At 45.4% G+C, this 13,061-nt stretch overlaps 1 protein-coding gene and 1 pseudogene across 2 annotated transcripts in view; one reads left to right on the top strand and one right to left on the bottom strand.

Annotated features, from left to right (window-relative positions):
- Window positions 1-13,061, top strand: part of LOC111168132 (uncharacterized) — a 25,819-nt pseudogene extending 12,758 nt beyond the window's left edge. The window contains exon 4 of the transcript XR_016395109.1: window positions 7,657-13,061. The product of XR_016395109.1 is annotated as an uncharacterized LOC111168132 (transcript). The remainder of the gene's footprint in view (window positions 1-7,656) is intronic.
- On the bottom strand, window positions 3,906-13,047 carry MTRES1 (mitochondrial transcription rescue factor 1). Its single transcript, XM_022553547.2, has 4 exons — window positions 12,690-13,047; window positions 9,881-10,362; window positions 8,188-8,260; window positions 3,906-4,184 (listed from the first exon to the last, which is right to left on the bottom strand). The coding sequence occupies exons 2-4, from the start codon at window positions 10,348-10,350 to the stop codon at window positions 4,005-4,007; spliced, it is 723 nt and encodes a 240-aa protein (XP_022409255.2). The 5' UTR covers window positions 10,351-10,362; window positions 12,690-13,047; the 3' UTR covers window positions 3,906-4,004.

The following is a 13,061-nucleotide window of genomic DNA, read 5'->3' as shown; positions in this document are numbered from 1 at the left end:
ATTTTTGTGTATGGTGTGAGGGTGTGTCCTAACTTCATTGATTTACATGCAGCTATCCAACTTTCCCAACACCACTTGCCGAAGAGACTGTCTTTTCTCCATCGTATATTCTTGCCTCTTTTGTTTAAGGTTGACCATGTGTGTGTTTATTTCTAGGCTCTCTATTCTGTACATTGATCTATATGTGTTTTTGTGCCAATACCACACTGTTTTGATTACTGTAGGTTTCTTGTACTGTCTGAAGTAAGGATTATGCCTTCAGCTTCATTCTTTTTCCTCAGGATTGCTTTTGTAGTTCTAAATAAATTTTAGGATTATTTGTCCTAGTTCTGTGAAAAATGTCATGGGTAATTTGATATGGATTGCATTAAATCTGTAGATTGCTTTGGGTAGTATGGCCATTTTAACAATATTAATTTAACAATATTAATCCTTCCAATCCAAGAACATGGGATATCTTTTCATTTCCTTGAATCATCTTCAATTTCCTTGACCAATGTTTTATAGTTCTCAGCGTATAAGTCTTTAATCTCTTTGGTTAGGTTTATTCCTAGGTATTTGTTTTTTAATTTTATTTATTTTTGGCTGCGTTGGGTCTTCATTGCTGTGCGCAGACTTTCTCTAGTTGCGGCAAGTGGGGGCTACTCTTTGTTGTGGTGCACGGGCTTCTCACTGTGGTGGCCTCTCTTGCTGTGGAGCACGAGCTCTAGGCACGCAGGCTTCAGTAGTTGTGGCTCGCGGGCTCTAGAGCACAGGCTCGGGGGTTGTGGCTCACAGGCTTAGTTGCTCCGCAGCATGTGGGATCTTCCCGGACCAGGCCTCAAACCCATGTCCCCTGCACTGGCAGGCGGATTCTTAACCACTGTGCCACCAGGGAAGCCCCTAGGTATTTTTCTTTTTTTTTTTGCGGTATGCGGGCCTCTCACTGTTGTGGCCTCTCCCGTTGCGGAGCACAAGCTCCGGACACGCAGGCTCAGCGGCCATGGCTCACAGGCCCAGCCGCTCTGCGGCATATGGGATCTTCCCAGACCGGGGCACGAACCCGTGTTCCCTGCATCAGCAGGCGGACTCTCAACCACTGCGTGTTTTTGTTTTTCTTTTGAAGTGATTTTAAACGAGATTTTTTTTTTTTTAACTTTCTGATATTTCATTGTTAGTGTAAAGAAATGCAACAGGTTTCTGTATATTAATCTTGTATCCTGCTATCTTGTTGAATTCATTTATCAGTTCTAATAGTTTTTGTGTGAAGTCTCAGGGTATTCTGTATAGAGAGTATCATGTCATCTGCATATAATAACAGTTTTACCTCTTCCCTTCCGATTTGGATATGTTTTATTTCTTTTTTGTCTGATTGCTGTGAAAGCCAGACCTATTGAAAAAAAGAATTCTTGTCACCCCATTAGAGCAGGGCATCTCAGCCTCAGTACCACTGATATTTAAGGTCTGATCATTCTTTGTTGTGGGGACTATCTGTACACTGTAGGATGTTTAGCAGCATCACCTGTCTCTACCCATCTGATGCCCATCCCACCCCCTCCCCCTCAGTTGTGACAGACAAAAATATCTCCAGACATTGCCAAATGTCCCCAAGGGGGTAAAATCATGCCAGGTTGAGAAGCACTGAATTAGAAACATCCAAATCTTTTAAGTTTTTCATCATGTTGGTCACATGTTCACTGAGGAGGCCTTGCCAGGATGGCATTTATAAAGCAGCTATCATAGAGTGAACTGCAAGAATTCCATAAATCTTTATGAATTGCTTTTGTTTCTGCTGTTTCATAAATATGTTCTAAATCCCTTGTGCTGTAGACAACTATGAGAGATCAGTTTTTGCCATGTGGTATGACCAAACCAACGTTCTCCACCATCAGACGTCTTTTTGCTTATTTTGATTTTTAAAAACAGAGAAGCCTGTAATGGGTCAAATCCCACCAGCTAAGTTGAGGTACTTAATTACCGATAGAGCTTCCAACAGCCTTTCAAATGGGCCTTCCTGCTTTCTAGCTACTATCAACTCATCTTGCCTCACACAACACATTTTAACTCTTCTGAAGACTGAACTCAACAAGGTAAGGAAATTAGTATCCTGATCCCTTCCTGACCAGTGAAGAAGCTGAAGCTCAGAGAGGTTAAGGCCAGAATATAACCAAGGTAACCAAACTTGCTAAGGGCAAGACAGAGCCTAAAAACTAGGACCCCTGACATATATCACTAGGTCATGCTGCCCCTCACCATGCAAGACTTATTTGGCTTTCTATTACTTTCCAAAGAGCAATCAAGAGAAGGGAGGGAGAGAGGGTGGCAGGGAAGGAGAGACAGAAAGGCACAGAGAGGTGAAGAAAATGAGAAAAAGCATCATCATTACTATAATCTCCTAAATTAAAACTCATAATTAACTCATGTTGAAATTAATTATACTATTTTCACTGATGTAAAAGCCTAATTAACAAGTGGTAAAATAGAAAAATTCCTTCTGTTACACTGCACAGTATATATTATTGCTTCCTCAGAGCTGATTTAAGCTTTCAAATAAAAATCAATTTTCCTGAGTTCCTCTGAAATCTGAGCTGGTAAGACTTCCAGGCTCATGTGACCAAACATCTCACTGCTTTGGGCTACAGAAGTTTCCCTTCTGTTATCAGTTAACCTGAATTCTCAAGAATTCCTGGAGGGCAAATAAAAGGACCCAGACATAGTCGGTCTTTATGACACAAGAGTCTAATAAGTCTATTTGAGCCAACCCTTCCAGTGCTAGCACACTGCTCCTGGGAATCTACAAACCAATTTATTTATGCAGATGCCCTTTTCTTAGATGATGTGTATTATGTGTGTGTCCTTTCTATTACTACTCTATTTTTTTAGTCCCTTTTATAACACTTTCTTGAGAATTAGAATAATTAGTCTCTGATGCTTTATTCTCTTTACTGATAAAATCTGTGTATTTTCTACTTTCACCTGAAAAGTAAACCATCGCTTAAATCAGGGAGGGTCATCACATTCTTTCTGTAGGTCAATGTAAATATTTTATGCTTTGTGGGCTACATAAGGTCTCTGCCATATGTTCCTTTCTCTTTTTTTAAAACAACCCTTTAAAAATGTAAAAGCCGGGCTTCCCTGGTGGCGCAGTGGTTGAGAGTCCACCTGCCGATGCAGGGGACACAGGTTCGTGCCCCAGTCTGGGAAGATACCGCATGCCGCGGACCGGCTGGGCCCGTGAGCCATGGCCACTGAGCCTGCGCGTCCGGAGCCTGTGCGTCCGGAGCCTGTGCTCTGCAGCGGGAGAGGCCACAGCGGTGAGAGGCCCACGTACCACACAAAATAAATAAATAAATAAATAAAAATGTAAAAGGCATTCCTAACTTGCATGCCATACAAAAGGCCTCCAGCTGCCTTAGTCTATCAACCCCATGCCCTAAACAATTAATTTTAAATGGGCCCTAACTAGCCCATTTGGAATCAGTTGGAACAACTTTACTATCCAGACTTCTGGAGACAAACTGAAGGGAACTAAGGCCAACATGTTGGTAATTCAGAAAGGCCAGTGGATAAAGGGGTCTCCCAGTGCTGCTCCCCTAAGGAGATAAAGGGGACCTTGACTTGGCTTGGTTTTGCCTTAAGAAGCCTGAACTCAGGGAAGCTGGTTGATAGGGATAAAACTGAAATGACACTAAGAACAAGGCCAATTTATTTTACACTGCCTCCTGAGGTAGATAACGTGGGAAACAGCAGGCTGGTCATGAAAACCCTCTCTGGGCTTAGCTCATTCAGCACATGTCTCACTCATGCTCACGAGGTCAAACTGTGGACAAATCAAGGCTGGGAGGGAAATCCAGGCCAAGGGAAGCGTCTATAGGAGCCACGATACGAATGCTGACTTCCACAAAATTGGCTTAGGAGATTCCACAAATGGTAGGAGAACCTTATTTTAATAAAAATGTCCTCTTTTTAACCTGGCCCCTTCCCCCACCACTAGAAAGCAGCTTTATCGCTAAAAAGCAATCCATTTATTTGAGCGTACTTTTTTTAGGCAATTTTAACTTTTTCCACCGCCGTAGCACCACTCTGTATTTCTCACTGCTGGTCTTCTCTTCAAACACTTTTTTCAGGAGAATCCTCATCACTGTCTCTGTTTCTGCTTCTCTATCCTCTCCAATTAGAAGATCCAATGTATCTCCCACTTTCACCTGAAAATTAAAAAGAAAACAGAACCTTCATTACATTTTGGGAAACTCGGCCAATGCAAACATCTCTCCTTTGAGTTTTCACTGGGCGACCACCACCCGGGGCACAGGTGACTCCTCTGTAATGGTCACTTCTCCCTAGTGCTTCCAGGTGAAAGGGCCCCCCTCTCCAGGCAGATGCCTCAGAACCATGTGGCTCAATAGGGGCCAGTGTCCCTCCTTCAGGCTGAGACAACTGGCTGCTCGTGGACAGGGCCTGTGTGGCTTCAGTTTTGTCTATTGCATGACTTCAGGAAACACTTGAATGGAAGCATTTATTTTGTAACAGTGGCAAAAGATGAAGCAGGGCACAACCTTAGAGGTTATGAGCACAGTAATTACTACATGCACTGAGAAGACAATTTTCAGTGTAACACTTTCACTGATTTCAACACAGTTAAGCTACATCATTGGGGACAGGGCACAATTTGTTGGAAATCTGTCACAGTGGAACAACGGTCAGCTGCATCTCCTAAAGAAATCGAAGTAAATAAACTGCTTTCCAGCATTGGCTAGCGCCAGTGATGCCACATCACCAAGGAGACAGGACTCAACGCACAAGGATGGAATGCCACAGAAAAGAGGGTCGAGTTGGATGCTGACTTGGGTTAAAAGGGCTGAGGTCAAACCCGTTTTTGTCCAGATGGGAGCTTTGGGTTGAGCGAGCGCAGGACATGCCCTGGGGGCAGTCACATCAGTGCTGCCACGGTGCAAACAGCCCATGAGACACCTGGTCCTGGCAGCTCAGGATCCCAGGGGATCTGCCCAGCAACTCAGGAAGGGGTAAACCGACCCAGGTGCCACATGCTTCTACTAGAACACAAGCCAGGATGACCAGAGGCTGTCTCAGACCATTCACCACCGCTTCCAAGCCAAGGATGGGGGCAGTGGTGAAGAGATGGACAGGAAGACAGGGACAGACCTCCATGTGTGGGCCATGGACTCTAAGTGGGCACAGGTACCCATTTAAAAGCCTACTTGGGGGCTTGTGTTTAAGGAGCATGGTGCCAAATGCTTATGTTTGCCTCATTTGTCGATGAATGCCCTGAGGCAGTCTAACTTCACGCTGTTGGGATATCTGTACCTCACTAGGGCAAGCCACCCACTCAAGGCTTCCGTAGGCCCAATACTAAGTCTACAACGTGGGAATGCACGCCTCCTCACCATGATGCCACACTGGTCAATCCAGGCAGCTGGATGTAAAACTCACAGGGGCTGACTTTAAACCATTAACTCTCCCCTCTGGGCTGAGAAGCAGAGAGACTCAAACCACAGCGAGGCATGAAGACTGCTTCTCCTTGTGGGTTTGAAGGCATCATCTGGGCTGGGCAGAGGTGGGAGTGGGGAGTCGCGGGGAAGGGCGGTCAGTCCTCCTGAAGTTCTGCTGGATTCAATTTTTTTTTTTTAAATGACCATTTGCCCAAACTGTGTAGACATTTAAAATCAATGTTCAGAAATACACGGCGTGGGAACTCTGCTTTACCTTTTTTGGCATAACTTTGTGTCATTAAAATTCATTTTTTAATAAGTAATATAAGCACATGATACAATATGTAAAAAAAAGGTATAAAAGGGTATACAGAGAAAAAGGCAACCCTTCTCATGTACCCTTTCGTGGATATACTATGTGTGATGTCTGCCCCTTAAGAGGAGAGTGGACCGTTCTGGTGGCTTTCTTCTAGGGCAGAGAATAGGGAAGCAATGTTTCTCCTTTACCCGGTGAATCCCAGGGAGAGGTGAGGTTAGGAAGGCTTCAGTCCCATATTTGGGCTCCATACACCCTCTATTTAGGTCAACAGTTACCCAGCACCCACAGCACTCTGGGCCCCATCTGGTGTGCAACTCACAGAAAAGCTCTGCTCAGCTGCAGGCAGCCAGGGTTAGAGCTGCAGCATCAGACAGGCGCCTGACCCTTCAGCCAGCAGCCAGGCTCAGGCCCCACGGAGCAGGCCACGGAAGGGGAGGTGTTCCTCATTCCCTGCAAAGCCCGGTCCCTTCTACCGTGGGAGACGGCACAGTAGGCACAAAGCAAAACTGGCTGGAATTAGGGGCTGTTCCAAGCATCTACATTTCCAATCTCCCCTTAGCTGCAGTTACTATGGCTACCAGGCCTCCTAGTAACAAGGCAGCCGAGTGTTAATGCTGGCCCCTTCCTTTGCTGACCCTCAGGAGAAATCTGGAAGGCAGCCAAGACAACAGAACACCCAAGGCAGAATGAAGAAGCAGCAATTAGACTGTAGTTAACAATATCTCAAAGCACAGGGAGAAAAATAGATTTATGGTGTCTGTAAATGAGGCCCTGGCAGAGACACTGTGCACCAAGAACAGATCTTGTCTTTGGAACACTGTGGCTGGTGAGAAGGGGGTTGGGCTACAAGCAGGAAAAAGCAATTAAGGGACAAGAAGGACCTGATCTCCAGGTGCATGTCTGGAGTGCTTGATTTCCTACAGCTCACTGAGCAAGGACTGACACCTGCAGTCTGAACCTGTCAGGTCAGGTGCCATCAGAGGGATCTGGGCCTTGTGACTTGGCGGCCAAGACAAGCACTGGGGATCCCCCTTCCTGTCCACTCAGCTGCAAGAACCACTCTGAGTCTGGGGAGCAGAGACTGAAGACAGCCTCAGTGCTCGCCCAGGTCCGTGGCCAATGGCTCACGCCCTCCCATGTCCCAGGGGTACAGGATGCAGCTCAGGTCCTCCAATCCCAGGAGTGTTTGAAATATGAAAGAAGCTAAAATAAAAACAACCTTCAAAAGTGTGTCTCACTTCCCTGGAACATTTATTCCCTGGACACTGACTAAGAGTTAGATTATGTCTGCCAATGCCTCATAGGTCTGTGTCTTCCAAACTTTTTAAGGGTCTCTGTCATATACTTTTAAAAATTGTTTTGTTAACTTTTACTATCATTATATTTTCCAATTACAAAAGTGAAACATACTCGTAAAAAATTCAGAAAACAAAATGCATGAAGAACATATAACCCACAGTGCCCCACTCAAAGATAAATACTAGTAGTATTAATATTTTAATTCTATGTATGTATATATGTAACTTTTTACAAAAATTCATTTTTAAAAGAATATATATATCATTTATTATAACACTGGATACTAAAAATACATTTTCTTATAACACTTGTGAGTGATTCTTTCACTTAACAATAGTACTGATATGGAGCTGTCAGGAAATATGAAGCCTTCTTTTTGATGGCTGCCCTGCACACAGAGCAGTGTATCCAGCAGGTACTGGGGGTTGGGGGCTACTGCTGAGCTGAACAGAACTGCACATCTGCTCAGGTAACAGCAGGCCAAAGAAACCTCTACATGGATTTAGCCTGATTATTATGATTTCACGGGGGCTAACATTAATGACTTAGAAGTTTAATAGATTTTTGCCAGTTCTGATAGTGACTTGTCTTAAAATTTTTTTAAAAAAGGGAAAGCTTCATCTCAAAGTCATTATGGCTGCAAAGAGCAAGTGGTCTGCGTAACTGAAGCTATGTGACCAGGCCTGAGGAAGACCTTAGAGGGGGCAAGACAGACATACACGAGGAGCCACTGATGCCCTAAAGAAGGAGCCCCGGGGGAAACTGGGGGAGGCATTAACTGAGTACTGGAAGAACAACAGACAAAAATATCTGGCTGTCATAATATCTCACTGTGGGCTTTTCTGGGGGCGCAGTGGTTAAGAATCCGCCTGCCAATGCAGGGGACACGGGTTCGAGCCCTGGTCTGGGAAGATCCCACACGCCACAGAGCAACTAAGCCCGTGCGCCACAACTACTGAGCCCACGTGCCACAGCTACTGAAGCCTGCGCACCTAGAGCCCGTGCTCCGCAACAAGAGAAGCCAACACAATGAGACGCCCACGCACCGCTACTAAGAGTAGCCCCCGCTCACTGCAACTAGAGAAAGCCCGCGCACAGCAATGAAGACCCAACACAGCCAAAAAAAACAACAAAACTCACCGTTCTGCTTTTCTTCCATAATTTTTCCCCGTTCAGCCTGAGTTCACCTTTGTAGAATGCATCTTCCACTTTGCTAAAAAAAGAAGAAAAAAATCAAAGTGCTTGAAAATAGAAATATATTCAAAACAATTATATAATTTTGAGAAAAGTACCAGCTGTTTGTAATGCTTATCCTGACAGTGACTGGCCTCCCCACAAAATCTCCATTCTGGGTGCTGGGAAAGTGAAAGTCAACTGCTTCCGTATATATCTAAACAGGGAGACCAAAGGGCACTGCCGAGTACATGCTGGCTGCTGCAAAGACCTGCTAGCGCTAGCAGGCAGGTAACCAGCGCCCTGCTGGGGTTTCCAAGGGGGCTGGAACCCGCATCTAGCGCATTCAGGATGGGCCCGGTGCTCTCCACGTGACTCCCCCTACAGCAGTCACCTTAGAGGTGGTGGCGCCTGTGATTCACGACAGCCATAATGAGTGGGCACTCCCTTCCCTTCACGTGCTGTGAGAAAAACCAGGCACCCCATGTATGGTGGGGCTATTGAGAAGCCCTCTGCTAATCTGCACTGAGGATGGGGAAGTTCCAATCCAGCAGCTCTGATCTCTCTGAATTTGATCACTGGGGCAACCAGACCAGGGCAGGATACAGACAAAAACGAGTGCCCTTTCGTTTTAGTGCTCTGACTCCAGGCGACTGACATCTGGGGTTCTCCTAATAAGAACAGCAGCAGTTACTACTGTGAGAGAGGGAGAGGCCCCTCATGAGCCTGCCAGATTTTAGAGAACATTCAAGTCCCGACCAGGGTGCCTGTGGGTTCAGAGTTAAAAACTGAACTATGCCTTTAAATCAGGACATAAAGATACAAATTACACAAGGGAATCTTTCTTAATTTATTATTCATACCACAATTCTTATCTTGCATGCAGTATGCACACAATGATTGCTAAAGGAATGAATGAACAATGAGGATCACTATTCTTATACAATTAGTCTAGCAGAGAAGGAATGAGATTAAAGAAATCTTGAAAGTTACACTTAGTATCTCTATGCACTATATATGAACACACGTAGTATTTTCATCATCATAGCTAACATACCGAGTACCCACTATGTGCCACACACTGTTATAAATGCTTTAGGTAGATAGACTCATTTAATCCTAGCCACCACCTTCTAAAGCTGGTTCTATTACCCCCATTTTACAGATGAGGAAACTGCACAGAGATTTTAAGTAACTTGTCCAAGGTCACACACAACCCAGGATTGAAACCCCAGTAGTCTGGCTACAAAGCCTGCAGTCTTAACCACCATGTTATACTGCTTCTGTTGATTCTAAGAGGTACCTTCTCACTGTAGCGTTTGTGAAACGCAGGTGCATTCTATGCTTGCTATATACATCTAACATGGTGATTCCTTTTTTCCCCCAAGAAGCTGTTTTTACATCAATGGTTCATCTTACAAAGTTGATTGTGTCTTAGAATCAAGGAAATATGCCATGTGGGACTTGCAGGCAGTCACTTGACTTCTTTGGGAATTAGTTTTCTCATCTATAGAATGAAATAATTGGAACAGGTTACCTATAAGATCCTTTCACATCTATGGTTACTCTTCACCATAATATAAGCCATGTAATTGGTAATGCTGCTTTAAAATAACCAACAAGCGGACAAGCGATTTTGTATTAAAACGCATATACTTACTTTCTCCCGATATCTAGGCCTGTCTTCAGGATAACATCATATCGGAAAGACTGCACTACTTTGTCCAGGTCCTTATGGTCTCTGACCGCACTGGGGTCGTCCTCTGGCTCCTCTTCCTGCTCACTCATCTCATGATGCTCACTCTCTTCATCAGAGTCCCCTTCCTCTTCCATTTTTTGCAGAGTCTTTTTAGTGGATTTTTTAGAGCTTACATTACTTTTGAGTCTTATGGAAAATGGGAAAATATATTCTTGAGATATTAAAAGCCCTGAGAGTCTCAGTGAGAAAATGTTATGGAAAAATGTTTTATAATTTGAAGCATTTAACTTGGTACTAGACAAATATAAGTATCGATTCCAGGAAGCACAGTGTTTATGTGAAGGTGTCCCTCGTAGCACTCCGCAGAGCCCAATCCAGGCATCTGGCTTTCTTAAAACGCTGCTGGGCAATCTGATGCTAGTCATAGCCATGGCTCATACGACCTGAAACAGACAATAATTCAGTTTTACTTCCCAAGTGTGGTATCCTGGCACTCTTACAACATAAACCATACACACCATGAACACTTTACATCTAGTACTGTACTTATGCTTCCTCCTACAAAAGGCCATGTTGGTCCACATGTACCAAGGGCCATGCACACTGTACTAGGTGAGTCTTCCGGCTGTAATTAATGTGCTGACCTCACAGGGTGGTCAAGGTTGAATTAGATACTAATACGTATGAAAACACTGGTTCTACTCTTCTCACTCCCCCAAATTAGCTTGGGTACTGACTGCTACTGAAAAATATTAACAATAGTTCTCAATGATTTTTTTTTCTTTTTTTTTTTTTGGCTGTGCCATGCAGCTTGCGGGGATCTCAGTTCCCCCACCAGGGATTAAACCCAGGCCACAGCAGAAATCCTAACCACTAGGCCACCAGGGAACTCCCTCAATGATTTATTTTAAAAAGGAAAATCTCAGGACAAGAAAGACTATTTACTGACATACATTACATCCTTACAATATTGACTTTGCAGAAGATACCAGATCATGACTTCATGAAAGCCAGTGAGTCTCTAAACTTTATTTCAATCTCCAACTCCAGCAAATCAGAGCTAGGAATGAGCAAATTGTACAGATCTGCATTTCACCTCCTTTCACATCTTCTTCCCACTGTTTAACAGAGGCAGTAGCTAGCAGAGAAAGAAGGGGCCTGGAGACCCACAAACTAGGTAATTGTTTCCTGAGGCAGAGGTGCTGACATGCCACATGTCCTGTGTGCTCCACTGGGAGGACTCTTGGAAGATTGCACCTGGCTCCCTCCAGACTTTGCCCCACGCATCTTCTACCTTGCATGTTGTATCCTTTTGCTGTAGTAAATCATAGCCGTGACCCACAGCTGAGTCTTGTTGAGTCTTCCTAGTGAAATCAATGAACCTAGGGGTGGTCTTGGGAACCCTGACAAGATATCCAACTGCCTATTCGACATCTCCATTTGGGTGCATAACAGGCACCTTAAACTTAATTGGCCCGGAAACAAACTCCTGATATATCTCTAAGCCCAAATCTGCTCTACCTGTGGCCTTCCCCATCTCAGTTAATGGTTAACTCCACCCTTCTAGTTCCTGAGAACAAAGGCTTCCAGTCACTCTTGACTCTTCTCTTTCCCCCGTACTCAGATCCATAATGTCAGGAAATCATGTGGCTTATCTCCAAAACATGTCCAGTATCCCATGACTTCTCACCATTCCCACTGTTACCACAGATTCAGGCCACCATCTATCACCAGGATTACTACAAAGGCTCCATTACAGTGTGTTCTCCATAGAGCAGTCAGAGTGAGTCTTTTAAAAAGTAATTTATATCATGTCACTCCTTCCCTCACAACCTTATAAAAGCACAGAGAAAAGCAAAATCCCTCCCTTGGCCTATAGTCCCTGTGTGATCTATCCCCTTCATTTCCGCTCTGACCTCATCTCCTGCCTCTCTCACCCACGCTCACTCAGCTGCTTCCTGAAGATCCTCATACACAACAGGCACACTTCTGGGTAGACTCCTTTGTTCCAGCTGCCCAGAACACTCTTAGCCCAGATATGTGCATGGACAAATCACCTTCACCTCAATGAGGTCTACTCATTCCAACTCCATTTAACAGGTGTCTTGTCCTCCAAATCTCCCCTTGCCCCGTTCTACTTTCTTTCGCAATAGCACTTATCTGCTATGTTATATAATTTACTGCTCAATCCCAAGTGCCCAGAATAGTGCCTGACACATGGTAAGTGCTTAATTAAATACTGTGAAAGTAGGTCAAAAAAACCGGTGCATGAGAATGAAGAACAATGATGGCGCTGGGCTGATGGGTAAGAGGTTAGATCTCCAAGGGCCTTCCCTATCAAAGCTTGGACTTACCCTGAACGCATGAGAACTATAGCAAGACCTTAAGTAGGGAAGTGATCTGATAGGAGTGCTTTTTAAAAGATTTCTTTGGCGACAGCGTGGACGTAAGGGGAGTATCACGGCTCCTTCACTGAAGGTTTAGAGTGAAATCTTCAGGAGAAACATAAAATCGGTGAACTAACCGAAGGCTGTAAGAAAAGCAACGACTGGAATGTAGAGGCAACGCTGTCCTTGACCTGCGGGACATTTGAAATCCCTCCATGTTCCTAGGCCTGTTAACTACTCCGTATGGAAAACCTGATTTAACTGCTTTTAGTTCAACTGCAAGCAAAAATCTTCTCTTCTCTTGGAGACCTCAGAGGCTGACCAAGTGCTGAGACAAGGTCATGTTCCCCTCGCTCCCTCCCTACCCCCGTCGGGCTGCGCACCTTCCCGCGTCCTCAAGGTCAAGGGAAACTGGACACCAGCGTCCTCGAGCTCGCGGTCTGCGTCTGCAGCCAACAGGAACGGCCGGGCCCAGGGGAAGACGGCCTCGGCCCGCTGGGTTCGCAAGGCCCCTAAGAGTCCCCGGATCCACGGGGCGTCCCGAGCTGGCCCGGCTGGGGCAGGACGCCAGAGACTCACGCGGAGACCTGGCAGGAGCGCGGGAGGGGGACTGGAGCTCGCCCTGCCCGCATTTCCCATGTGCTTGCAACGGGAGCGAACAGTGGACACCGCTCGCCGGGCAGGGGCGCAGTTACCTGTACGTCACCGCCTCTCCCCTCCCCGCCCCGCGCCCCCCCCCCCCAATGGCTTCGCCG

The sequence above is a fragment of the Delphinapterus leucas genome, chromosome 12, assembly GCF_059928025.1.
Source record: "Delphinapterus leucas isolate spDelLeu-1000000601 "Yukka" chromosome 12, BTC_Dleu_Yukka2, whole genome shotgun sequence".
Taxonomy (NCBI): domain Eukaryota; kingdom Metazoa; phylum Chordata; class Mammalia; order Artiodactyla; family Monodontidae; genus Delphinapterus; species Delphinapterus leucas.
The sequence above is the reverse complement of the archived record's forward strand: the minus strand, read 5'-3'. Positions and strand labels throughout refer to the sequence as shown.